Genomic DNA, 25,230 nt, shown 5'->3' with positions numbered 1-25,230 from the left:
GTTCTCCAATGACTGACAGTTTTTCTATACAAATTAGGCGCAAGATTTTGCGTCATTATTTAATCATTACAAGATAAGTCTTCGTTTTGCATTTCAACATAATTTCATAAATTATCTAGCACTCTCATTAGTATTTAGTTGAGTGCCATTATAAAATGTGTGGGTTGGGATGCACGAGTAAGTATGCAAAGCAAAAATAAGAACTGTAAGAATTGGCAGAGATATTAATATTATATTTAATCTTCACAGTGATAAGAAATAGAGATATAACAGAATATAACAAGTTAGAGATTTTGTGTATACGAAACTTAGAATTGAGATAAGAAATAGAGATATATCAGATGCTCATAACAGGCATGCCGAGCTGTGCAAAAAGTTATCGCAGTCGCGAGCATATAGAAATAAAAGTCTGAAATTATTACCTGTTCCCAGGAGAATTATAAATTATGATAATATAAAACTCATTAAGCATTAAAAAGAGATGATTTCAGCTCGTATAAGCAACATACAAACAGACGACATGGTAACAGACAGACAGAGAGAGAGAGAGAGAGAGGGAGGGAGAGAGAGCTGGCCAATTGGCTCAACAAGTTGGCAAATTAGAGATTTCTGCTGCATTGATAAACACAATTTGCGATCGAGCATCGTGTCACAATAAATGATTTGCCTGCGATCAAGTGATTATCCGCGGTTCCTGCCTGCCGAACCAAGGAAACCTATGTCGCTCGATAATGATGGATGCTACCAGCTTGTTGGCAACTCTGCACCAGACTTGCATAAATCTGCTGTATTTTTTCCTCCTTATCTTGCGATTGCTTCGTGATTCGTGGTTCGAGTTCGAGTTTGAGTTTGAGGTCAGAGTTCGGGCCCTGCGGTTTGATGTGCAGCTTTGCCAAATGCCCAATAAAAGAAACATTTTTGTAGTTACTGCGAGTCTGGAATTGAGCAGGCATATTACTGTATGTCGATAGGTCTCTCTCTCTCTCTCTCTCTTTCTCTCTCTCTGTGCATTTCCATGTGCAGTGAAGTCAACTCTTATGTATATATTTATCATCCATTAGCATGCGATTGTTGCGCGCTTGTCACTTTCAATTGAGAGCTGCTTCGCCTTATTTTGAGATCATTTGTTTGGCGGTCGCTGAAATTTATTTTCTAGAATATTATATGCTCATTGACATTCCCATTGGATGAGCAGTTCGATTTCCAGTTTTAGTCTGCATTGGAAATTTATGATGCGGTGCACACTAAGCTGGTGCTATATTTACTTTGTTTCGCTCTTTGCCGATAAGATCTTAGCGCTATGTCGTGAATGACATTCAAGTTTCAATAAGTGAAACTCAATTGCTTCTATAAAATATGCCTTCATTTCGGTTAATTACTAAGATTTTCAATGGATCGTGCGTTATATAATTTATTCGGCAGTTAGTTTTATTAATGATGGAATGTTGCGTTAGAGTACGCAAATGTTTTCTCATTTATCTTTTGCATCTATTTAATGTGTAATTCTTATTTATTTGAATTTAAAACACAAAAATGTGCCTCGTTTACTGTCCCAGTGCCTTCATTAATCAAAGCGTTGCTTCATATCTCCAAACTTTGATCTTGACATTTTTTTCGGCCAGAACAAAGCCTAAGCTGCGACATTTTTGGGTCTACCCAAAAAGCGCACTCATTTGCAATCTCAAAAAAAAAAATAAAATTTTTTTTTTTTTGTTGTATATTACAAATGTGCCCACACACACATTATAAATGAGGTACAGGACAGACAACAATAGATGAACCAATCCGCAGACCTTTCTGGTACCCAAAAATTAATTAGATTAATTGCAGCTATTTGAAATTAGCTAAAGAAGCCAACAACAAATTGCCACTGGGAGCGGGAAGTCCCAGCTGTGGCCTCTGGCTGCTGCTGTGGAAATGACGCCATGAATGGATGAGCAATTGGCAGCAGCACCAACAGCAGCAACAGCAGCAGAAGCCACCAAACGGTACAGTGAATACAAATTCGTTTTATTGTTCTCATGCTGTGACTCGAGCTCTGAACATGTTGACAGCAGGCGCGACAAACGAATCCGACTGCTGCTGCTGCCTCCGTTTCTGTTGCTGCTGCTGCTGCTACTGTTGCTACTGCGCTGTGGGTGCAACATGCCTGTGGCACTTACAAAGGGTATTCGCCAGATGGAGGCCAGCACAACGAAAATCGCACGTTTCTATGCAAATCTTTGTTGCTTTTCAATCATCTACACGGCAGCGACTGCTCGCTTCTATTATTTCCTATACCCGTTCAGGCCATAAAACGAGTATATTCATGCTGTCTAGCTTATCAGCTTGGAATTAGATTTGTGAATATCCTCGTCTATGTTTACAGTTTTCACTAAAACAGCAGTTGATAGCTGTCGCTATTGATGAGCTTCTTTATCACTAAGCTCCTTCATTTAATAAGGACTCTACCGTGGTAGAGGCCAATACGGGTATTGAAACCCCTTTCAAAATGGGAACTTAAATGTCTAATAAACTTGAACTTAGGCGAGTATTAAGCAGTCTGTTTCATGCGAGGGTAAAGTTCTTATTATTTTTTGCTTTCGGGGGATCTCTCTTACTCTCTCTCTGCCTCACTCTATCTCTCTTTATATCTGTGTAGGTTTGTAGGGTCTTTGTGGCCCGTAGGTAATAATTATCGCTTGAATTACGTATTTCGGCTGCTTCTCGCTTTTGTTTACGATGCCAGCGTTGCGCCTTATTTTTCTTTTTTTTCTTTCGAGACTCTGTTTGGCAATCTGTGGCTGGCATAGAAAATGGGTGTTAAAATTAACGGGACTTAAATGGTTTTTCAATTTTACAAAAGGCTTCTTCACCGTATTGCATTGGATTGCAGCACGAAGAAAAAAATGAAAATGAAATACAGAAGCCCTCATTTCATGTACTTTGATGGATAGTTTGGGGTTAAATATAGGTTAGCTTATGGCTTCTTGGCTGCTCTGGCGATGATTTGACACTTTGCCGCAAAATGGCAAAACGACCTTTAAGGTTGTTGCTCAATGTGCCCGAGCATCCAACTATCTGGCTCGCCTCTGAACATATGCAGCTGCAATGCGCTCAGTTGTAAAGCGAATTAGTTGTGGCAATGAGTTTCTGCCAGCAAATTGCCAAATAATTTTCCTATTATCTAGTTAAGCTGCAGTCTTCAATGTTAAGAGTGGCTTCAAAGCAGCGACACTCAAGTATTAAGGAAATTGGTCTAGGCGAGTTAAATACTTAGAATGTGCGTGACACAGCAAATCTCCATTGATAACTCACCAGGCACTCCAATTCTATTTTAGAGCCACATTCTCTCGGCTCAGCCTGCCCTTAAATATAATTTTAATTGGAATAGTCAATAAAATACGGCTGTCTAAAGCCCCATCGATGTAGCAATTAATTATAATGACCTAACATTTCTATTAAGCTATTAAGTTGACAGAAGCACTACCAAGGGATACCCTGTCTTGAGGTCTGCACATAATTAAATGCCAAGAATTGAATGAGCAATCAAGGAAGAATTTAATGAGGCCCACTGACATGCCACGCAACTGACTTTTCTAAGGTTAGCACCACTTAATAATTCTGCAGCCAGATTTGCTTTATTCCGCTTTGTCCACGCTTTTATTGCTACAGGGTATTTAAAATGGTCAATGTCATTTGTCGTGTAGCCAGTGGCTAAATAAATACAAATATCTTTCTGTTTATACTTGAATGAGCAGGCAACCCCAATATGAAATGCAGAACCGACCCGCTATTAAAATCACGTTAAGCTAAGCATGCACAGCAAGTTCGTTGCTGCAGTCTTTCGTTTTGTGACTTTGAGGTGATTACCAGCGTCGCTTCTGACGATTAGAGACGCTTTTAATAGAATCCAATGCGGATTTGTTCATGTAGCAGACAATCAGACGCTGCTGATGGCTGGAAGTAGATATCGCTACTACCCAAAATAAAAAAGAGACAAAAAAAAAAAAGAAAAAAAAAACTCGTGGGAATATTTGCGACTGCGATTATTTAAGCATTTCCTATAGCAAAATCATAATCGAAGGCGCAATGAATGCGCCGTGTAATGCAGCCATCTGCATCGCGTGGAGGTGGAGAGATAGAGATGCAATTGGAGGTGGAGCTGGAGAAGGAAGCAGCGGCAAGGCAGAAGCTGTGCCCAAGAAACCGAAGCTCAACACAGTTTGTTATGCAATGGCAGCGTTTGTCAGGGCTTCGGTTCGCAGTCAAAATCACAGCGCCCTCAGCCGAACCAAGAAGCTGGCCAAATCATAATAAAAACTGTCCACTGTCAACTCTTCAGCTGTCGCGCATCTCATCTGTCTTCGGCCCGGGCAATGGCCCATAAACAGAAACCACAACTCGAGTCATAAAGTCGCCAATGACAGCGTTTCAAATCAATAATTGAAAATCAAATTTAACAGCTGCCCCGCGCTGCGCCGCGGCTGCTGCTGCTGCTGCTGCTGAAGGGCCCTACATTAATGATATATCTACTGGTTTCGCCTTCCCTTTCCCTTTCCCTTTCCCCTTGCCGTCATCATTTCGAGTGTATTTGTTTTATGATGAAGATATCACAGCTTGAGATTGATACATTATTTCTTTCTTGACTTGATTATTAGTGAGTCATCTTTTTGTAATTTTAATTTTTTTCGTAATAGAAAGAGACCTGATAAAATATAATTTAAGTTTGTCCAAAGACACGTTTTATAAATTTATTTATTTACTTTATAATTGGCCTAGTAATAAATATATGAATATCGAAAGTGTTTCTTTTATTTATTACGCAAAATAATTAATATACAATAAATAATATAGAATTTAATTTTTCTTTTTTCATTTAATTAACTTTACTTAAAAAATATTTGTAATTACGAAATTTATTTAAAATTATATTTATAAATTCAACAACTTTATTTTATAAGTCTGCAAAATGTAACTTGAGACACATAGACACATATTATGTATGTATAAATGTATATTTATTTATATTTCAATTTCTGTTATAACAACCGATGATGTTTTTGTGAATGGCATCTTACATTTTCTACTTAGATATTTATTTATAAACATGACATATGGCATATGCGATGACTTAATTATTTGGGGAAAAACAAAAAAGAAATAGATGAACCCCAAACTTTATTTATATTTGATTAGAAATTAATTTATTTATATCAGTGATCGTAAGGAATACATTAAACAATCTTCTTTTTTCTGATAAATTGTATTTTTATTTTCTTGATTTATAATACTTATATTGATCTATTTATAACAATTTCTTAGTAAGTAAAATAAGCAAATCAAAACTTGAATATATACAAATATACTTTAAATTTTATGCCATACTTAAATTATTGCACATTCAAGCATATTCCAATTGCCACAATTAATTCTGTTGTCTGCTGTCGAGTTAACAGCAATGTAAGCGCTTAACAGTGCGGCTACAATCACTCTGTTAACTGTCTCGCTCTCACTCTCAATCGCGCCTGTAAACAGCTGATCGCTGGACCGGTCGCAAAGTCAATTGCATTTGCTCTGACTTTGCTTTTGCGTTTGCGTTTGCTCTGGCCAGGCCTAAATGTTGTTGTTGACGATTGCGAGGAAGATGTTCGGCTGCTTCGGCGCTTCTGGCGAAGATCTGCGGGTGGCTTCGGCAGCTTTGCCGATTGTGTTTCTTGGGTGTATTTGCTGGGGAGTGCGTTTTCGCTGGAGAAGAGTGCGCCGAGTCGGCGCTGCGGTCGGGGGCCCGAGTCTGAGTCGCTCAACTACTAAAGTTGGACGCCGCATTTGCCAATTGAAACATTCAAATGTGAATATCGTACGGGTGAAGACGTCTTCTGTTCGGACTGGCATCACATTTTGTACTTCAAAGATTTCTGATTGCATCTCGAAACTCTTGTGTGCTTCGAAAAAATAAAAAAGAAAAAACAAAAATCATTTGTGAATGTTTCAAGCTGATTTTGATAAAGTGCTTTTGGCTTGAAACTTTAGTGCTTGATTTCATAAAAAATTTTAATCAAAAGTAACATGCGAGAGGACTTTGTGTAGCACAATAACGGTCTCAAATGATAGACGCGATAAACCAGAGTTTCTCGATGAAATCACTTCAAAAATCATTTGTCAAAGCAGTTAATAAAATTAGCGAAAATACTCAGAGATATCAGAAATTAGTTGGAATTTAAGCATAATTTCAATCTGAGCACTGAGTGTTTCGTTGATTTGTTTAATTGATTTTGCTATTGCAACACTTTATAAAGTTTATACAATTTGCTTTGCTGATGATTTGTTTTAATTTTGAAGTGATTTTGTTTTTTTGTAACTGAAACTAAATTGTGTTATTTGTTCATTGGACAAACAAAACCTTAGTGAGACATATCAAATAAAGAAACATCATATAAAAATGCAACATTATAGTTAATCAACGACGAGAGCGAGAAAAACTACGAAAACAGCGGAAAACTCTATAATAATAAAGCAAAAACATATTACTTCACTCACGAAACCGAAAGCAAAACCACTTTGTGAGCCACAGGAAGAAGAAGTTGCTGCCACAGTTTGTTGCCACAGACAGACACCACACACACACACACACACGCAAACGAACTCATAAATTTGACATTGAGGCTACTCTGATGCTGATGCTGCCGTCTAAAGGTAAGTGAATGCTCAGCGGCCTGGAGTCTCGACAGCTGTAACTTCTAAGCGGCTCATAAATGGCAAAAGTGCTCAGACACCAACCAACGAGCCTTTCACAAGTTCAGCTCGTTTTGATAGTTGTTAATTAAGCTTGTGATTTTAATAATTCGGCTGATGTGAGCATGTAGAGCTCTGAATAGCTTCACACTGAGAAGTAAAGCAATTATACAATGTTTTTTAAAAGAATTTCCAGCTGGTTATTAACAATATTAATGTAATTAAATAAGTTTTATTTTGTTGATCATGAAATAATATGTTTGATTAAACTTTATTTAAAATTTAAGTAAAAAGCAATTATCTCTCAGATTGTATAATATTTTACTGACAGCATTTTTTTTAGTTTGCTTATTATTATTAAGGGAAAGTACGCTTAAATGCATATAAAGCAAAGTATAAAAAAGTTGTGTAAAAGAATAGTTAAATAGCTCAAGGGTTATTTTTATTATATTTTTAATTTGCTTATTAACTAAGTTTTGTAGCTGGCCATGAAATTAATTTGGTTGTGCGCATCATTGAGCTGCGAATTGTCCTTTTATAAATTTGTTTGTTGGCTATTAATTGCAGTTTGGGCTAGTACAGAATATGCCAATTCATAATAGTTTTATAATAGTACAGAGTCATTGCAATTATGTGTCAACAGCCCCAGCAGAAGCCGTCATAATTAGCTAGGCGTAATTAACAAAATGCTTAATTATTTAAATTATTCTAGCCAAAATGTGCAAGAATTTCGATTGGCTTCAGGCAAGTCGAGTGTCCGATTAGTGAGTTAAGAATTCGATTTAAAAATAGATCCACAGATAGAAAAAGAACTGAAGCTGCCTCAAGCTTGTTGCTCGCATACAGTTCAATCAGTTTTATATTTTGCGAGTTTTAATTGCCTTTAATTGCCTGCATAAATTAGCCGCAGCTGAGTTTTTGGCATTGTTATTATGAAGCAGCTGGGCTGAAGTGGGCGCAGTTCAAGGATGTTGCAGTTGCAGTTGCACTCAGAATGCGCTGCTCGGGGCATTTGGGGCAGCTGCAAATACTGGAGTTAGATAATTTTGTTGTTGTTTAGTTTTTTTTTTTTTTTTTTTTTTTTTTTTTTTTTTTTTTTTTTTTAGTGTATGGCAATTACGGGCGAAGCGACAGCCAGAGACACAGAAAGTAGTTGGTGCAGGAATTAGGAAATGCTGCTTAAATGTCAAGAGTTGCTACAGATTTTTCCAGCCTTGTGGCGCAAATGAACAAAAGAAAAGCGCACAAGTTGCGGCAGACGTTGCTTAGCCATAGCCAAGGAAAAGACAAATTTAGGCCAAATGTGTGACTTAACATCTTTCACATCACAAACCCAAACACACACATACACACACACACACACACACACAGGCACAGACACATGTACATGAAGACGGTCGCACACCCGCACCAGACGAAGGTGTTTCAGTTTATGTGGCCGAGGGTTAAAGTTGAGCTGGCAGAAAGAAATAAAACTAGGGGGAACAAAAAGAAAACATCAATCTGGTTGCTTTAAATGTAGGCAAATGCTGTATACAATATAATTTTGTTGTTGTTGTTACTGTTTGCTGTTGTTACTGTTGCTGTTGCTGTTGCAGATGGCCAGATAAAAGTTCAAAATGCGAATGCTTTTGCTCGGCTGGCTTGGTCTGAGTCCGACTTGGTCTGCTTTGCTCATTAACGTTTGCCAGCAAAGAAATGGCAAATAAATTTAAAAGTCATTCAAGCAACAATGCCCAAATGCAGACCCACGCCCCTCTGCCTCGACCCCTCACCGTCTCCATCTCCATCTCCATCTCCTTCGCCCACACACTCTCACCCTGGGCTGCAACTACAGCTCTGTTGTCTTCTATCTCAGCTGCTGCTGTACTTGTATCCCATTCAAGTGTTGATGCGTTAACTGGCGCTGCGTGCACATCGCTGAAAAGCCAATGAGCCGCATCTGTTGCTGCCAGAGCGTACGATCAAGTAAAAGTAACCTAATGTGTCTTCTTTTTTTTTATACCCCCCTCTAGTAGACATCCAACTTTACGTTTTTTGTTTTAGTGCCCATCTTTAGTGATTAATGAAGTGTGTAAATAATGTACATGTTTTCTGCCTTTGATGCTGCCTCAAGATTTCAACACATTCTAGGCATCAGCATCAGCTTTGTTTTTGTTTTCTCGGCTACCCTGACATAATGCATTGTGTTGTTGCTGTAGTTGTTGTCATTGTTCTTTGCGTTTGCTTTTTGCTGAGCACTCAGCTTCATTACAAGTTATGAAAACACTAGGAAATACAAAAGACTTTGACAACGAACTTGCCCAGCCGCAAAAGTCAACCTAAACAAAACATCAACGCGCGTTTTTCTCTCTCTCTCCCTCTCGCCTTTTTGTTGTTGCTGTTGTTTGGCTTTGGTCAAATGTCAGCTACGCTTCAAATGTAATAAATAAATCGTTTGTCAACCGCTTTTTTGGCTGAGAAACGAAAGACTTGGGCAACGAACTTGAACTTTTGGTCAGCTTGGCTTTTTGCCGGCGTATTCGAATGAACTTTAAGTCGCGGCAGATGTAACTGCACACATATATACATACATTTATATAGATATATGTGTATGTATGCATAAAGTGCTATTACCACATCAGATTGCAGCCTCCCAGCGTTTATAGCATGCGTAAACTGTGGCATTACATCACGATTTTAAATATGATCATTACAACTAAATGCCAAGTTCTTAAATTACAGCGTGCAGCATAGCCGTAAAAAAGACTAAAGACTGCACATTCATCAAGCCACGTGCGTTGCAAATTGCGTACCCACAAATGCTGGCTTCGATTCGTATACGGGCAGCATGCCGATCGCCGCTTGCCGCTTGCCGCATGCGGCTAAATGTCAGAGCAAACTGCTGACCTCCATGCGCTGACAGGCAACAGGCAACAGGCAACAGGCTTTGCGCCATGCCATTTTAGGGCTAACATTGAGTGGCATTTGCTTTGCTCTCAAATTTTCTATTCATCTGCAGGCTGTGAAGAAATTGGAGCATCTTTATTTATTGTAAATCTATATACATGTATATGTATCTTTTTGTTTTGTTTATTTATTGTATATTTTATATATTTTTATTTGTTTTTTCCAACACAATAACTCAATGTCAGTCAATTCTTGATATATTTGGTTTTTGGTTCAGGCCCGCATGACAAATCGCTATGGGTTTTCCATAAAGCATTATGCAATAATTGAGAAACAACAACAGTAAACATTAATAAAAATATTGCTATTTTTATTAATATTTAATAAACTTAATTATCGACTTTCATTTGCTAGTGTGCCAAGAAATTGAGTCTAGAGAACAAGTTTAATACTTGAAAAATATTTATAAAGCTAATCAGATTTGTTTTGTTAAAGAATACAGAATTGGATTTTATGAGCATAGAACTTGTTTTTACAGGGAGAGAGCGAATAAAGAGAGAGAGAGGGAGAGAGGAGAGAGAGAGAGAGACAGTGTCTGAGAGATATACTACGCCTCATCAGGATCTATATTGAGGCAATGACATCATCATCATCATCATGAGCAAAGGACGCTGAAGAACTGGTTCTAAGTGGAGTGATTCACTATTATGATGTTTATGCAAATGCCATCATCTGGTAGCGACACAGTAGGTGGCTACGCATTATGCGACTTTATCTGGTCATAAAGCAAGCTCTTGTTAGAGCTGTCAATTAATCTTATGGCCCGCACATCTTCTTCTTCTTGTCTATTGTTTCGGCTTGCTCCGAAGCATAATCTGTTACCTAACTTTCAGTTCCGTATCAAATATTTTTTTCTCAGGCCAACAGCAATTGCAAGCTGTCATTGCCATCATTTCCAAAAGTACTTAGCAGGAAGCTGGCAATGATACGTCTATTAGGCGACTACTTAAGTAGGCATCATAGACTGCCACTAGGCGGCTTTTGGCCAATTAGAAACGCCTCACCCTGCGAAAAAGCATAAATCAAAAGCACCTATAATTCCGCATCTTGAAATATATACAATATATTGTATATATAGAGTTTTGATATGGACGGGTAGGTCGTTTTGATTATGTGCTTCCAACACAATTAAAAGCGCGAAGGCAACAAAATGACAAGAGCTCTTAGCAGTCATAATCGAGGCACTTTGATGTTGTCGACAGCTCGCTGGCTTTGTCATCGCTCAAAAGCAGCACAGAAACAAAAAATCGGAAAACACGACGGACAAATCAACAGCTTGTAAGACGGCGTGTCTGCCGCAGTCAAGTTCGTTGCCTAAGTCGTTTGTTTTTGTTTAGAATCTTTCGAGGGGCGCACAAAAGAAGATAAATGGTTTATTTTATTATTCATGTTTATTAGCAATCATTTGATAAAATTTACTTTCATTTGCATATTGTAAAATAACAAAAATGTCGAGACTAAAATTTGGGTTTGATTATTCAGAGAGGATTATTGGAGAGGAGAATTTGGATTTAATTATTACAATTTCATTTAGCTACTGCTATTGTTAAATATTTAGTTATTATTACTATAAACAAATTATTATTTTATGCCATTTCCGCTTTCATTACATTTTCCGCTACTGACCCAGACAGCGATAAGCGCAAGCAACAACAAACAATAAAATCATAACAAAACGAATATCAAAACTGACTTTCGTTTACGTGGGCCACAAAAAACACGAAGAAAAAAAAAACAGATAAACAACACAGCCAACAACAGCGTCGGCAACAAGAAACAATTACGCCAAACAATAAGCGACTAATTCGCAGCTTCAGTTGAGATGTTGGTGGCGTATGAGCAATGTAGATTGAAGCTGTATACGTGCATGTACTTGTGTGTGTGTGCGAGCAGAAAGTGTATAGAGATGAGTGCGAGTAATCATAAAAAGACCATCATGATGAGGAAAAGTGCGCTGTTGTTGTATAAATTGAAGAAAAGCCGCAAAAGCAAAAGAAAATCGTGGCCCATTGTTGTTGGCTAATTAATCAGCAGCAGCAGCAGCAGCAACAGTAGCAAACAAGCAGCTGATTATTTAACCAAGTGACATAAATCTGCAGTGGGGCTGACCCACATTTTGTGGGTGGCACATAAATCAGATATCGAGTCAAAACAAAAACAAAAATAAAATGCAACAAAAAGAAGGAATCGAAATGCAATGCAAGAGCTGCCACCGGTTTTTCAGTTCGGATTGGGGCAACGCCCGGCCAGACCGACTGACGGCAGAACAACACCAATTACCTATTAATAACAACAGCAGTTGTTATCGTTGTTGTTGTTGTTGCTGCTGCTGTTGTTGCTTGACTGCTGCAATTGTTGGCGGCGTAGCTGGCGCCGCCTTTGCTTGTCATAAATTGCAGTCGCTGCTGTTTTCGCTTGCCGGCAATTGCCCAACAACAATTGCAGTTGCCGCTTTTGTTTGTACTCGATGCTATTCCGATCTTATTTATGTTTATTTTAGTTTTAATATTTGTTTTACTCCCTGACTTATAGTTGAAATCTAGATTTTTAACGAGGACACTGAATTGGGGATATACATGTTCCAATGGAGTCCTCATTTGTAAACTAATTTCGATTAATTTAATCTTAGAAATCTTATTAATTAATATCAATAAGTAATAGTATCACAAAATTCTTTTATTAATATTTTATTTGAATTTGCTGCCTATTAAAATCTTTTTTAATTCAATTTTAATTTTATTTCCATTTTTTCCTATTTAATTTTTCATTCTTATTATTCCACATTATATATTATGTATGTAGATGTTTCGCACAACTGTTCTATTGCTCAATTTTAATTCATTTAAAACTTTTTTCTATTTTGATTGTTATGCGTTTTATTTATTTATTTATTTTTATTACTACTGAATTGTTATTTAATTCAATTAAATTTGTTATATACTTTATTATACATTTATTTTTTTTTTATTTTTATTATTATTATTTTTTTTTTAATGTATGCTTGCGACAAATGACTTGTTCAATTGAATTCCATTTTAATTAAATTTAAAATAACATATGGTTACATCACTGAGCTGTTGTTTAATTCAATTAAATTTTTTATTCTATTCAATTATCATTTTAATTTCTATTTAATCTTTATAGTATATAATTTAATTTCATTACATACATACATACATTTCACACAATCGCGCATTTTATTGATTTATTTTGGATACTTTTTTATTGTTATTTATTTCTGTTCAATTTGCATACTTTTTATTTAATCGCATATGTTTTGCACTTCTAAATTGTTGTTTATTTAACAAGATTTAGTGGAACTTTAAAGTCTTAATATGCTTCTAAATATATAATAAAAATAAATAAAAAAAAATATTCCACCCCAAATATCACATGCGACTCAAGTTTTATAAAAACAGGTTCGATGTCGCAGTCTTTAGCATGAAGTTCACTGTTTCAGTTATGCGATTGAATTCTTGTTATTCAAATTGATTCAATGTATTGTTTATGATTGGCTATAATATATAATTTGGAAATTTCTCGCGCACTTTTATAAGCCTTTAAATTTATTATCATTCGTATTTTTTATTTTATTTTTTTATACCTACCTTGAACTCATAAATATTCAGAACTCGAGCTAATCACGTGTGTTACTTGAGGTTCAGTATTAACTAGTTCACAGGTCATAAACTCATAACATGATATAGCTCGAGGAAAACAATTGCTTAACAAATCACTAATTTTTGTAATGTTAAGCTATATTTAAATGTAAAAAATACCCCAAAGCAAACAGAAGTAATAAAGATGAACAAATTGAAGGAGGTTTACAACATCATAAGTCGGAGCGATTGTTGGCTGGCCAGCGGAACGAACCCCCAAGCAAGAGGCGCTCAATTAGCGCCCTTCGGCGGGAGGTCCATTGGTGCTGCGGGGCATGAAAAATTGGGCCACAAAATGGGGCAAAGTCTATGGCGCTAAGTGCTAGGGCTTGCTTTACAAATCTCAGCCGCGCTCCAATACAGTGGACGACGCTGTGGGCGGTCCCAGTTGGGGGGCAAGTGTGAAGCGTGCAGACAGGCACGCTGGCACGAAGCGTCGAACTGTCTGGCGGGCAGTCAGTTTTTGCGCCGCTTCAAAAACTTGCAAATGAGCTGCGGACGAAAAAATTGCGCTGCCTGCGGAAATGCACAAGAATTCTTGTGCAAAGAAAAACATACCGAAATCGTATCACGGGCAGAACAAGCCTGCAGAAAGAAAAAAACTCAGCCACTGGCCAAAAAAAACCCCAAAAAAAAACTGTTGCAAATGACCTCAAAATCTATTAGCACGTCGAACTCTGGCGGCTATGAAATGCAATCGTAGCCGCCGCCCCGTAGGGCATATTTGTTGTTGTTTGTGTTTTTTTTGGACTGCAAACATTAATGTCCAAAAACTGTGAAGTTGGCCCAAAGGCAGCAGCAACCGCAGCCGCAGCCACAGCCACAACCACAGTCACAGTTAGCTCAGCTGAGCAGCTGAGCATGTGAATCTGTGGCACGTAGGTCAACGCATCAGCAATCGCAGCGGTTACATCGTCTGGCTGAGCACCACCACCACCAGCATCAGCAGCAGCAGCTAAAGCCCGTCCACCTGTCCAGCTGTCTGTCTAACTGCCTATCTGGCGGCCTTTAGCCACATCTTCCGAGCGCGGCAAGAAAAAACTGTCTAAGTTTTGTTATTGCAAAATGTACATGGTCTGCAGCTTGACGCATATTCACACCTGACTTTGTTTCCCTTGCTGTGGTACTGTGGTGCTGTGGTGGTGCTGTGCCTCAACTGAACTCGTAGGTGCACGAAAATTGTATTTAATGCATGTTGATTTACTGGGAGAGTGTGTGATTCGCGGGTCAAATGAATGCGGTATTCGAATAGTATTCTTAGCTATTTATCACGTTCCCCTTTCCCTTTCAATTCGCCAAATTGCTCATTACTCTTCATTTGCGCTTATAGAGCTTGAAGCGGGGCAATGCAATGCATTAATTTAAATGAAACCCGTCTAAGATCACGAGGTAATTAAACGTTTGTTGCTGTTGTTGCTGTTGTTGTTGGCCTAATCATTCACTCGTTATCTATGCGCTTGATTTACCGTATTTGGCCGTATTTTGCCGTTAATAACCCAACAACGGCAACAATTTAGCCCGATTCACAGGCGTTACAACATTTGCCGTTAAATTATTCAACTTAATTATAATTATAAATTATGCAAATATCAAGGCACACAAATGATTTAACAGCCAAATCTTCAGATGGAAGAAGACAATATCACCAAATGCGACACAATTGTCCAGGGGTTCGCTCCATCAGCCAGATGATGCCAATAAGAAATAAGCTTTTAATTGTTCGGCTCTTAGCGCTTCTCCTCGCAGTTGTTGTTAGAAACTTACAAAATCGTCTCCAAAAACAAACTGAACAGAGTAGACTCAATGGTTTTTATTTTTATTTATTTATTTTTTTTTTTTTTTGAGACTTTCAAAAGTCTTGTTGTTGCCGTTGTCTGGGAAACGTAGCGCAAGTTGAGTTGTTGGCGCGATTTATGCTTTTATAATAATATTTTTCACACAATTAATTTTAAAGCGCAGCTAACGGAAAAAATATAGAATAAAAATGTTTAACATTTTAATTTGCATTGTTTTTGGCAGCAGCACACATTGCGCTTAATTAATTGTACAAATTAGCAGAGACTTGCCTATTCGAAAGTGCTAAAACAAAAGACTTAAGGCACGAACTTGAACTTGCCAAACTGCAACGAAGCCGAAAGTGTTCGTTCAGCTGTGATCTATCGATACTATTCCTGACTCACCGGCCAGTTGCCCATGTAGTCTCCGTCATTAGGCACAGAAAAGTGACCAGCTGCAAGCGACGCTCCCACAACGGGTTTGAACATTATCTTTCGCTTATTTATTTATTTACTTGAATTTCTTTTTCCTTTTTTTTTTTTTTTTTTTTTGGCAACTGCATTGAAGATGCGGCAATTTTATGCAATTTTCACAACAGGAATTGTCAGCGATGCCCTGACCCGCGCCTCCAGCTGCCGTTTCATAATGCAATGCAGTGAATGCAGTAGGTGCACATTTCGCATGCCATTCGATAAAGGTGAAATTTCTGCTTGGCATATGCAGACACAATGCACAAGCCGCAGCAACAACAATTTGAATGAAAACAATTTACCTTCAGCTACTCTTCATCGGGCAGGTATACCAAGATGATGGCGTTAAATAGTTGATTGAAATTTATATATTGCACTAAAGGCTTCGATCTAAGCAAGGCTGTCTATTTCCATTTCTCGCCCACTGAGTTTCCATTTAAATGCATAATATTCCACTGTGGCCTACAGTTGTCATTTCATTTCTAAAATCCTTAAATATTTCTGATTTTCAGTTTGCTACTGTAAGGTATTAAATATTCGGCTTGCTCGGCCTCAGCAATTGCTCTTCTCGTTAGCTTTTGAGCGGGCCGCACACAAAGAGTCAGCAAAAGGTTCGCTTGAATAAACAACGTGCACGAGATAAAAATGCCAAAACAAATAAATCAAAACTACAAATAACACGTATACGACACGTTGCACGGCGAGACGAAGACAAAGCGAGGCGAAACAAAATATTTTCGCTTAGCATGGAGGATGCCTCAGTTTTCATATCAGTTGCACTATGTTTGGATGTGTGTATGAGTGTTTATCTCTATGTGTGTGTGTGTGTGTCGTTTCAACACTTGCCCAAGCAACAACAAATGCTTCCTTCATGTCAGCGCAGCAGCCGTAAAGGTTAAGCGGCAACTTGACAAAAAGGTTAAAACGATTTAACAGACATTTGGCAGGCTTGTCTGCAGCGCAGATTGGCCGATACATGCAGCGAACACCCGCATTGCGTCCTGGACAGCATCACCTAACACTGTGTCTGTGTGTTTGTGTTTGTGTTTGTACTTGAAGGCGGAACAAATTTTTTCTGATTGTTGCGGCTCTCGGCTGGCCAAATGTTAAATCCAAGAGCCGGCGTCTCTTTATTATTATTTTTATGGCCGCTCCAGCAACACCTGTTGCCATGGCCCCTGTTGACAGTTTTTTTTTTTTTTCACTGCAGTTGCTGTTGTTGTTGTCGACTGATAATGATTCAGCAACACCAGCAACAGCAGCAACAGCAACAGCAGTAGCAGCAGCAGCAGCAGCCGCTTCATATCTGCAGTTGCAACTTCCTTATTTGTCATTGTAGTCTATGGATATTTCGCTTTTTACTTGCTGATCTTTTATTTCTTTTCACTTTCGTTGCCGGCGCTCGCGCCATGTGAATGCCCAGGCATATCCCATTTATCATTTCGAAGATGATTGAATTGAATTTCTTGTTTTCTTCTGCTTTCTGTTTTCTGTCTTCTGTTTTCTTCGGCGGGTTTCGCATTGTGCAAACACATTTGCTGGCAAGTGCAAGTAATGAATATGTCTTATTGAATGACTCTCGAATTGATTTCGGTTAGGATTAGCTATAAAATGAAACGAATAATTAACAAAGCGAAGAAACACAAGTACTCATTATGTAAACATGCAAATTTTTATGAATTTCTATTTTATTTTTATAGTTATTTCTTATAGTTTGCTAACACTAATTGGATGCACTCATTGAATTACAAATTGATATACATGTTAGATATACATATATGTCTTCTTCAGTTTGATCATTTCATTAAATCTTATTTCAGATATATAAATTACTCAGCATATTCTTAAATTGAACTAACAAATAAGAAACAAACACTTTCAATTTCATTTTATCTGTTGCCTTTGGCTGAGCCTTGGCAATGACAGAAAGACACAAAACTCTGGCGGGTAATTGCAAATTGAAAAACGTGGCCAAAGCCAATTGAGGCGATCAAATTAAATATATTAGAGAAGCATGCAACGCTTGAACTTTAAGATAATGAAATTGTACAGTTATTTATTGATGAATTCAAAAGCGTTTTATTTAACTCAGCTGCCAGGTGCTTGGTCTTGGTCTTGGTCTTGTGTGTGTGTTGTGTAATTTGTGTGTTTGATGAAATGCAGACAGCAGCAACAACAACAGCAACAACAAACAAATAAATTTATTTGTGAGAACAAACAAGAACCCCAAATCCAAGGCAGGCAGCTAATTTAAATACAAAGAAGCCTCCATTAGACAATGCATATAAAAATAAATAAATGAAAAAAAAAAAAAAAAAAAACAAATAAGCTTTCGCAAAGCCGCACCCACAGTCACTACCCCGCCGATCCGCTCCCCCGCTCACCCCCATATGTGTGACTGCATTTAATGTTAAGGTAAAATTAATGTGAACATAAAAGATGTATTTCGATAGATTGTGCTCGTCGAGAATATTCAAAAAACTGAATAGATTGAAATATGTAGATGGATAGAAATGAACATGGAAAATTGTTTAATTGAATGCAAAGAGTGTCACTGGGTAAGCCGGTTGCCCGCTACCCGCTCCCGCTCGCTTCCTCCCTCGCTCTTCATATGGTTTGCAGTTGTGCAAATTGAAACAATTATTTGAAATTATGCAAAGTACGCAGCAGCACCAGCAGCAGCAGCAGCAACAACAACAACAACAGCTGCAAAAATGAGCTGACGGAAGTGACAACGACTCGAAAGTGAATGTCTGCAGCGCCTGACTGACTAACTGACTGACTGACTGACTTAGTAACTGACTAGCTGAGCACAGCTGCTGCTGCACCGCTCGAGTCATTTGCTGCTACCCTGCGTCCAGGCCTGAATTTATTTTATTACACATACGCCAGGCAGGACGCCTTTGTCTGAGCTCAGGCCAGCCAGCCAGAGTGATGGATTGATGGAGTGCTTAACGCACAGCTGTTGGCAAAGTCTTTAAATTTAATCATGCCCTATATATATATTGATGTCTGTTTACCTCACTCTCTAGCTATACGGCCCAGCTAGTCTGACTGACTCATTATTATGATTAGTCTTTGGCACTTGTATTACACGAGTCTATGACACCCACGCCCTGCGCATAGTTGTGCTTTATCTGCACATCTAACACACACACACTATATGCATATATGCATATGCATCTATCTAGGCATCGCAGAGATACGCCAGCTATCTATAACTTGTCTCTGCTGACTGCTGCAATTGCATTATGCAATTAATTTGCAATGAATTTTTGTCCATGCAGCGCGTACGCTCGCACAATTATATATTTGGTGTCTTTGTTGATTGTTTCATGTTCATTATCTAATAAGCCCGTGTGCCTTGTTTGTGATTTTATTTATTTATTTATTTGTTTTCGTTTTTGTTTTGGCATCCCACGCGCTGTAGCAATAAATATTCATAATTTTGTTAACAAGCGAGCAACAAATTGTAAACTCACTTTTTCTGTTTATTTTCAGGCGTTTCAGTGCACAAAATGCGGCGTACACAAATACAATTGTTATGGTGTGGTAAGTCTGTTTAACGATAACAAATTATTTAGAAATACTTCATTTTACTTTTAAGCAATATTTCAAAAGATTTGCAGTCTTTCTTATGAAAACAATTAAATGTTTGGTATTGTCTTGCTTACAATGTGAAAGTCTGTTTTATGTCTTAGATCGCCTTGAGAACAGCTTTAGTCAACGACTTATTTATGTATTAAATTTCTGAGGCATGCAAATATTTTTGGCTCTTAATTTATTGGGCCTTTCAATGTGTTGTTCATGAGTTGGTCGAAAGCAACGCCCACATGTTGCAACAATCCTTGACCTTGTCACCGCAGCAGATTCCCACAATCCATTAACACTAACGGCACATTTAAGCCAGGCCAAAAGCGACGCACGACGCGTGACGCATGCGTAGGCAGCAGATCCACGCAAAGAAAAAGAAGAAACAAAACAAACACTCAAAAGGCGGATTGCGTTTAAAACTGTCTTTGTTTTGGCTCAAACTCTTCTTGCAGCTGTTGTTGTTGTTGTTGTTGCTGCTGTGACTGTTGCTGTTATTATTGTCGTGCGACAAAAACGTGTTGACCCAAGCCAAAAGACATGCGTTTCGACTGAGCTGTTAATTAACGTCGCGCTGTCTTTCCCAGTTGAGTGCCTGGGAAATGGCTGATGGAAGTGCCACACGCTGACCCAGACCCAAATGTCAGAAGATGCTGCTGCCCAGCTAAGCGTCCAAAATCAACAATTGAGCTATTGAACAATGCAAATATTTGGGTAATTGGCAAGTGAGCGACGCGACGCTTGTGCACCTGGCCAATGTGGGCTCATTCGCTTCGCTTCTCTCCTTTTATATTTATTTATTTCTTTTGGGGCGTTTCAATCAGCGTGCACAAATTATGGGCAATTGTTTAATTATCTGAGGCAGCAACACCCTCGATAAAGCAAACGTTACCACCAGCCATCAGTCTCTGATTCACGGACAATTGTTTAATGATTCACATAATCACGACGATTATGCAGCAATCGAACCTTGAATCTTGCGGTCGATAGTTCGGTTCGGCTGTGGTGTCGTCTTCCATTCCAGCCGCCAGTTAAATTGTAGCTCATCCGCGAGCAACACGCATTTTACAGGTTTGCCTCATACATTTAATTGTTTTTATGCTTTGAAAATTTAATTATTGCATTTGTCCGCTTGAGGTCAGTCACTGGTCACAGGTAGTAGTAGCAGTCACAGTCACAGTCACCATCACAGCGACAGTCACAGTCACAGTCGGTCAGTCAGTTTTTCGTAACTCCACAATTTATATATATAGACGAAAAGTCAAGGTTCGGGAAGTTAATTTTATATAAAAATATAAAAATCAAATTTATCGAAATCTCAAGACATATGCTTAACTTATAAATAGCTTCAGCTTGCAGTTAGTTATATTGGCTGAGTTCCAATGATATGAAACGACAACCGATCATTAGCTTCGGCTTAACAAAATACAATAACAAATAGGCAATTACACAAATGTTGTTCTTTCAAAATGCATTAAGAGATTTATATAAATGCCAAGCGCTTAATCACTAAACTTGATAAATTATTAAAAAAAAAAAAAAAAACAAAAAAAAAAACAAAAAAGAAATAAAATTAAATTTAAAAAATAAAAAAATAAATAAATAAAAATAAATAAATAAAATAAATAAATATTCATATGTACATGCATAACTATATATCTATATTGATTTTATTTTTTTAAATATTTTTTTTTTAAGGTATTAGTAAAAAATAACTTTGAAATTTAATAGGGATAAACTTCAATATTAAATAAATGTTTTTTGAGCCATTTAAAGTCACATTCATAAATTGATTCATATAAATATTTATTATGTTTTTCTTTGTTTTCCACAGTGCTACTCCTGCTGGCATGCTTGAGCCAGGGCAGTGCAGAAACCAAGGTATGAGCCCATTTCTCTTAAATTTCAGTCCCATCTTAATGAACCCACTTTACATGCAGCAGTTCCGCACGCCAGCTCGCGTGCTGGCCAAGCAGACGGGCGCCACACAGTTCGAGGAGGAGCGCTACGAGACGCACACAAACTGCAACGAGCACAAGCACCACCTGAAGAAGCGCGCCTCCGACGAGGATGTGGACTACGAGGTCTATCAGGGTGTTGTGGGCAGACCAGGCATAGATTTTCCTATCTATCCGCGCATACCAAAGACCACGTTCAGCTGCCGCTCCTATGGCAATGGCTACTTTGCCGACATGGAAACTGACTGCCAGGTGGGTGCAGCTGGAAATTGACTCTAAATAGTTATGAATTGAATCGTCACTTGACTTGCAGGTTTTCCACATATGTGAGGAAGGACGCAAGATATCGTTCCTTTGCCCCAATGGCACCATCTTCCAGCAGAGCGAGCTCACCTGCGACTGGTGGTTCAAGGTCAACTGCCTGGGCTCCTCCGGCTACTACGCAGAGAGCGCCGAGATTTTGAACAAGCAGCGCGTTCATCGCGTGCGTCCTTCAGTGCCCGTGCAGGGCTTCAATATTGTTGGTGGTGGATTGAACATCAAGCCGAAGGTGACCCCAGTGGTGGGCCAAGCACGTGCCGGCGGCCGGGGCAGCAGCAAATCTGACCGACGTATCGACTCCACGGAGGAGCTGCACGCCTCGCTGGAGAGCGTCGACTTCGACGACGTCTCCGGGGAGAAGCAGCGCAAGGTGCTCCCCAGCATCGACAACAACAGCAACGACCATGAATCCCAGATCACAGCCGAGAGCTCCTCCTTTGTCAGCGGCACAGGCAAGCGACGCAGCGACAGCAACAACAACAACAACGGCAAGAGCAACGGCAACAGCAACAACAATGGAAACTCCAATTCCAGTCCGAACAGCAGCGACGATTCAACCATTCTGAAGCCAACCCGTAGCCGCAGCAGCAGCAGCAGCAGCAGCAGCGGATCCTCTCAGGAGTTCAGGGAACGGGCACGCAATGGCCAGCGCGGACAGCAGCGCTACAAGGATCTCGAGAGCGAGGAGCAGCACAGCAAGGAGAAGAACAAGGAGAAAGCAAAGGAGAAGCCCGATTTCTTTGAAGCCTACTCGGTCCGACCCGTGCAGCATACGACGCCCCATTACACGCCCAGCAGCCACTCCACTGTGCGCCGCCTGGAGCCGAGCAAGTCCACGCCCTTCTACACGCCCACCGTGCCCAGCGTACCCAAGTCCAAGGTCTCCGAAGGCAAGCTGAACTATATTAAGGGCGGGCATGCCGCGACCACGCCCAATCCGAATCGCTTTGGCAGTGCAGCCATCTCGGGTCTCTTCCTGGAGGCCAAGCCAACAGCCAGCGCCAGCCTGGAGCTCGACAGCACCTACAGGCCCATCGTCATAGGCATGCGCCATCATTACGATGTGGCCAGCTCCGGGGAGCTGAAGCAGACGCCCAAGAAGAGCGAGAGTCGCGATTATTTGCCCACCACCCCAGCGCCGACGTCGACGAGCAGCGGACCCACCTACTTGCCCAAGGTGGGCGCCTCTGTGCCCAGAACGAATGCAGCAGCGGCTGCAGCTGGTGAGGAGTCGCTGCTCTTTGCGCCGAATCCCGTGAAGGAGGAGTCCGTTTATCGCAATGTGCAGGATATGCTCAAGACGGTTAATCTGCTCAAGGATAAGTTCGAGGATGTGGAGCTGAACGCGCAGCCAGCGACAAACGGACGTGCTGGCCTGGAAATTCCGCCCTCTTCCGGCCCAGATGCGCTCGTCTCGCTGGCCAAGTACTTTGCCCAGGAGCACAACGAGTCCGGCAACTCGCTGGTCAAGCCGGAGAAGAGTGGAGGGCAGACCAAGCTCTCGGCAAAGGCGCCGGCATCCATACTGCCCACGGTCAAGCCCTCCGACACGACAGCGACGCTAACTACCTCAGAGCCGCCGCCGAGCATCAGCGAGCAGGCGGATGACATCAAGCAGAGTCTGCTCAGTGCCAAGACCGTGCAGAAGTATAGCAATCTCTTCGGCCTGAAGGATGTCAAGGGCCGAGGCTCACTTGAGGGCCAGGTGGACATCAGCGCAGGCTTACTCTCCAATGAGACGCAGTCGCCAGCCAAGTCGGCGGACTATCAGCCATTCCCACAAATTGGCAGCACGGGCTCAACCATTGCTAAGCTGGCCGAGCAGCCCGAGTCGCGCAAGATAGCGCAAATCTTCTCGAACGCGCTGACCAGCTATCTAGATAACCCCGGAAGCTTCCGGGCAGAGCTGGCCGCCAGGGCGCGACCCACGGAGCCGCCAAACTTTAAGCCCGTGACGACAACGGATGCCTCGCTGTTCAGCGATGGCACGGCCAAGTACTACTTGCCCACGAAGCCCTCGCCGGATGTGACCACGCCCCAAAACATTGCGCTCGAGATAAACCACAAGTTCGACTCAACTCCGGCGCCGGAATACTCCACGACCACCGAGCTGTACGAGCTGAGCACGAGCCGGGGTCAGGACTCGGAGCTGGAGCTGTCGGCAGAGCTGTCGCCGCCCAGTCCCGACTCGGGCGAGGGCGACGAGTTCCTGCAGCAGCAGCAGACGCAGTCGTTCGTCAAGTCCCGCAACGATTTGCTGAAAGACGCACGGCCCCAAAAGCTCATCACGACTCTCAAGCCCACGGAGCACCCATGGGCGCTGAAGTCCCAGACGGACTTCCTGGATCCACTGACCATCAACGATGCGCTGATGAAGGAGCGCACCACGACCACAACATCCAGCACCTCAGCCCCGTTCACCTACTCGCCCAGATCGCTGGGCAGCAGCACAGCCACGCCCTCTCCCGTGCACTACGAATGGGAGGACATATTCCGCAGCTACGATATTCCCCGCGATGCGCTGCCCTCGAGCAGCGGCCTGCAGCGCATAGCCAACAAGCTTTTCGGCGGCCTCAACGAGCAGGAGGCGCTCCACTTGCGCAACGTGATGGCCAAGGCCGAGCACGATCGCCAGGTGCTCAGCCTGCTGCTGCTGCTCATCCAGACCTGCGACGATCACAATGGCAAGGCCCTGGAGCGCTCCCGCAAGCATCTGCTCAATGCCCTCATCGACATCGACAGCAAGATATCCAGCAAACACGTGTCCAGGCAGCAGCAGCAGCAGCAGCAGCTGGCAACGACTACGACGCGTGTGCCCGTGACCACATTCCGACGTGGCAGCAATGCGGATTACTACACGAGCACCACACCGGGCTATACGACCAGCACGGAGCTGCCGCCGTTCTCGACCAGCACCACAGCGCCGGGCAGCTACGAGGAGACCACCAAATTCGAGATACGCGTCGAGGATGTGGACGATCTTGACTTGGCGGCAACGACGCCGACGCCAACGCCGGCGCAGCCAGAGATCCACTCGGATCGTCGGGCGCTCGAGCTGCTCAAGTCATTATACTCGCTGGCATCAAAGTTTAGCAGCAGGCGATAGGCGAATGGCGATAGGGTTGCCAACGGTCGCCAATTCCTAATGGCAGTGTTGCCAACTTTGCGCGTTAATGCTTAACTTTTAGTCAACTCTCTATTGCCCCCACTCCACTCCGCGGCTCGCACCAAACCCTCCTTCTACTATTTTAGTTGAACCCTTGCTGCATTCTATTTTTCCGACAGCTCTTCTTCTTGTTAATGCAATTGTCGCAACTAGTTTGTAAATATGTAAAACGAACAAATACTCGAATATCACATAATACTCGGACAATCGACAGCATGCACCACGTCGAGTTGTATTTAATTAGTAACTTTTTAGCTGTAATTACAAACTACGAGTATTTGCCCGATCCAGTTCCCGATCCAGTTAATTAATGAACAATCTACATATGCCCATATATATAAATATTGTATGTTGTCTTTATGTTGTGCTCTTTTTTTGTAAATATTTATTTAACGTTAATAAAGTACATATAAAAAAATAAATAAAAAATATATACCAATGTTTTGTGAATTAGGGAAACTGAGAGGTTATAAAAACCATAATGTAATAAATGAGTGAGGCAATAAAATACTTTAGGAATTGTTTTCAGCTGTGGGAGAGCATTGAAGTATTTAGGATCATCCCATATGGGATATAGGGACATATGTAAGTAGTATAGGTTGTTCCTATGCACTCATTATACATCG

At 40.8% G+C, this 25,230-nt stretch overlaps 1 protein-coding gene across 11 annotated transcripts; it reads left to right on the top strand.

Annotated features, from left to right (window-relative positions):
• Window positions 1-5,551: 5,551 nt before the first annotated feature.
• thw (chitin-binding domain protein thawb) lies at window positions 5,552-25,034 on the top strand. 11 transcript variants are annotated; one of them, XM_089469297.1, is made up of 6 exons: window positions 5,552-5,882; window positions 6,388-6,675; window positions 19,070-19,120; window positions 20,994-21,040; window positions 21,103-21,369; window positions 21,431-25,034. In XM_089469297.1, exons 2-6 carry the CDS (start codon window positions 6,654-6,656, stop codon window positions 24,542-24,544), a joined length of 3,501 nt encoding a protein of 1,166 aa, XP_089325423.1. In that variant the 5' UTR covers window positions 5,552-5,882; window positions 6,388-6,653; the 3' UTR covers window positions 24,545-25,034. The 11 variants fall into 11 exon arrangements, with proteins under 11 accessions (XP_089325423.1, XP_089325422.1, XP_089325419.1 ...); XM_089469296.1 differs by having other exon boundaries at window positions 5,552-5,830; window positions 6,436-6,675; window positions 21,100-21,369; window positions 21,431-25,033; XM_089469293.1 differs by having other exon boundaries at window positions 5,552-5,830; window positions 21,100-21,369; window positions 21,431-25,033.
• Window positions 25,035-25,230: the final 196 nt, after the last annotated feature.

This window comes from Drosophila arizonae, chromosome 2 (genome assembly GCF_054131065.1).
Source record: "Drosophila arizonae isolate 15081-1271.41 chromosome 2, UAZ_ARI_1.0, whole genome shotgun sequence".
In the NCBI taxonomy this organism is placed as follows: domain Eukaryota; kingdom Metazoa; phylum Arthropoda; class Insecta; order Diptera; family Drosophilidae; genus Drosophila; species Drosophila arizonae.
Note: the sequence above shows the minus strand (reverse complement) of the source record. Positions and strands in the feature narration are given on the sequence as shown.

Bases quoted from the DNA above. Each gene is read 5' to 3' on its own strand.
- thw (XM_089469296.1), top strand. From the start codon at position 6,654: ATGCTGATGCTGCCGTCTAAAG. The intron at 19,121-20,993 runs GTAAGTCTGTTT...TGTTTTCCACAG, and splicing joins AATACAATTGTTATGGTGTG to TGCTACTCCTGCTGGCATGC. The intron at 21,370-21,430 runs GTGGGTGCAGCT...CTTGACTTGCAG, and splicing joins ACATGGAAACTGACTGCCAG to GTTTTCCACATATGTGAGGA.